Here is a 2,526-nt window from a genome sequence, read left to right on the forward strand (position 1 = left end):
CTACCAGCATTTGTGTAGCCAGAAGTTGGGTCCCCATACTACGTCTTCCAAAGTTGCACGTTGCACTCAAATTTTTCGACTGAATTTAATTTTCGGATGAGGTTATACTGTGTCTCAATACCGCCCTCAAGTTACAATATGTAGATGATTCAATAGATGTTCTTGACCTCCAGCTATCTTAACACCGGCCATTTTAACCAGCTGTCAACACAAGCAAATTTTAACATGCTCGCTAAAATTATGGTTACCGAATAGGAAAGATGGTTACAATTTTTAGCGGACTGTTAAAAATTACATTTTTAACCAGATGTTAAAATTAACCTGATAGTTACAGAATAGACCCGTATACATTCGAAAAGTACAACATATTTGTATGCCTATCTCTTTTTAAATCATCCAAATATTGTAATCTAGCACGCACGGGTTTTTTCATAACAATAAAGAAACGGACAGACGTAGCATAACTCCACAGCTGATGCAAGAGCGCGTGAACAGTGTCGCCAGTCTGGGCAAGTTGTCTCCAAATTAGCAAGTGACGTAATTCTCAAATGTGATAAAAGACGACGTCGAACCACGGGTCACAAAATAGGCACTATTTCCTACTTATTGTATTTTTTATTAATATTTTATATCATTACAATTAAACTAGCAATTTGTGCAAGTTGCGGATTCAAATTGTCGCTTTACATTCAACGTAGAAGTGGCAACCATTCGTGTAAAATTTTAGTTGACAGACGTTTATTGGTCATAATTAGAGGTCTGCAAAATATGCATCACATTATGCATCAAGAAGCGATTCTAATTTACGTATACAAACAATAAATGTACCTTTTTATTACATAATGCTTCTTGATTTAGGTAATACAGCACATATAAATTACGTTGACTCGTTTCAATTCCTATTGATGCAATTTGAATAAAAACATAGCAAAACGCAAATAAATAAATTTAATTAATTTGGGACATGTTTTTTTGGAATTGGAGGAAGACTTGTGCGAGATAAAACATTAGTTTCAAAAGTCAACAGTATGCATTAAAAAGAATCACTGGATGTAAAAATTTTTAAGGTTAGAACGATCAAATAGGGGTCACCTTTTAATTATCAAAAATCACTGCGGATAAGCATATAAAATGTTGACGCACGGGTTGCAAACTTGTCAACACCGCGGGCATCCTGCTGCATCCAAGGAGTAGTCTGTGGCCTAGACTCAGTTACGAAAACTTTCCGTCACAGTCGTCTTTGTAGCGGGTCTATAGTTTGTCGTATTTTTTTCTGAATCTTTGATCGTTGAATAAGTGCGATTAGAATTTAAAAAAAAATTAACAGTGAAAATAGGTAGCTTGACGGTAACATAGAGAATGCATTTCACATTTTCAAAACACGCCATTCAAACGCTAATTTGTATTTACGAAAAGTACCCGGAGTGTTATGACTCCAACCTCCCAGCATATAGAAAGAAACATATTAAACGAACTAAAATGCAACAAATTCATGATGAATTTAAAGAGGTATATCCTGAAGCTACGCTGGAAGATGTACAGAAAAAAATTGCCAATTTGAGAACTCAATATTTCAATGAATCGAAGAAAAGAAGGAAATCAATGTTGTCTGGCAATGGGCAAGATGATATCTATAAACCTAGCTGGTGGTGCTTTGATTTACTCACATTTTTGGTTGTAAATAATGCAAGGGAAAACGGGGAATCAAATTTACCACCGCAGGTATTTAGTCACGATTGATATAAATTGTGCTGTATTGATCAAATTAATATTACTGTGCATGATTTTGTTTAGTTTTGTGTCCCAATGGTAAAGTTATGGTCAAAAGATAGGTGTGGTACAATAATGATAAAGCAATTTTCAAATGAACGACTTTTCGATCTTTATTGAGGTCTTTGTACAGTAAGCGAAAGCGATATCTGCAATGTAATAAATATCTGGTTCTATTGCTGCTTTGTCATTCTTTGATGTGGTTGGCTCTATTTTCGATTTCGGTTATTTGCAGGAAGAGGAAAAAATTTACGTGGACGAAAAATCGTGGGAGGAAGATATTAAGATCCAAATGCTTAACAGTGACCCCCTTTCCCCAGTTCCGCTTTCGAGTTCCTCAAGCGCAGGATGTAGTTTTCAAAACATGGAAAGGGAACAGTCAATATATGATTCCAACTCTATACCAGAACCAAGAGCTATAAAGAAATCACATTCTTCAGAAAATCTACTACCGGCAGCTACAGAAGCAGTAAATGGGTCTCGGAATACTTCAGTTGACCAGTTAGAGGCGTTTGGGACGTAAGACTTGATTTTTATTTTAATATATAGGGTGATTCAAAATTGGTGTCATTCCTTTTAAGGGGCTATAGAGGCTCACTTAGAGAGTACCGAAAAAATATTGGATTTTTCTTTTATTTATAGAAGATATTAACAGTTGTAAATCGAATTTCAACTTTGTTATTAAGCATTATTTTGAAATGGTTCCATGTTTAATTGGTAGCATATTGGAATACTTAAGCATTCAAAAGGAAAAAT

General features: G+C 35.0%; 1 protein-coding gene and 1 long non-coding RNA gene across 2 annotated transcripts; one reads left to right on the top strand and one right to left on the bottom strand.

Annotated features, from left to right (window-relative positions):
* Window positions 1–595: 595 nt before the first annotated feature.
* On the bottom strand, window positions 596–1,022 carry LOC125503465. The gene is made up of 2 exons (XR_007280884.1): window positions 829–1,022; window positions 596–759 (listed from the first exon to the last, which is right to left on the bottom strand). It is a non-coding gene; the product is annotated as an uncharacterized LOC125503465 (long non-coding RNA).
* Window positions 1,023–1,162: 140 nt separating this feature from the next.
* Window positions 1,163–2,289, top strand: LOC109538801 (the record flags this gene model as incomplete). Its single annotated transcript, XM_019906186.2, is given in 2 exon segments — window positions 1,163–1,722; window positions 2,006–2,289. Coding segments are annotated over 2 exon segments (647 nt in total), but the record flags the coding sequence as incomplete, so codon positions are not given.
* Window positions 2,290–2,526: the final 237 nt, after the last annotated feature.

The sequence above is a fragment of the Dendroctonus ponderosae genome, unplaced genomic scaffold, assembly GCF_020466585.1.
Source record: "Dendroctonus ponderosae isolate FM_Combo_2020 unplaced genomic scaffold, Dpon_F_20191213v2 Dpon_F_20191213_1, whole genome shotgun sequence".
In the NCBI taxonomy this organism is placed as follows: domain Eukaryota; kingdom Metazoa; phylum Arthropoda; class Insecta; order Coleoptera; family Curculionidae; genus Dendroctonus; species Dendroctonus ponderosae.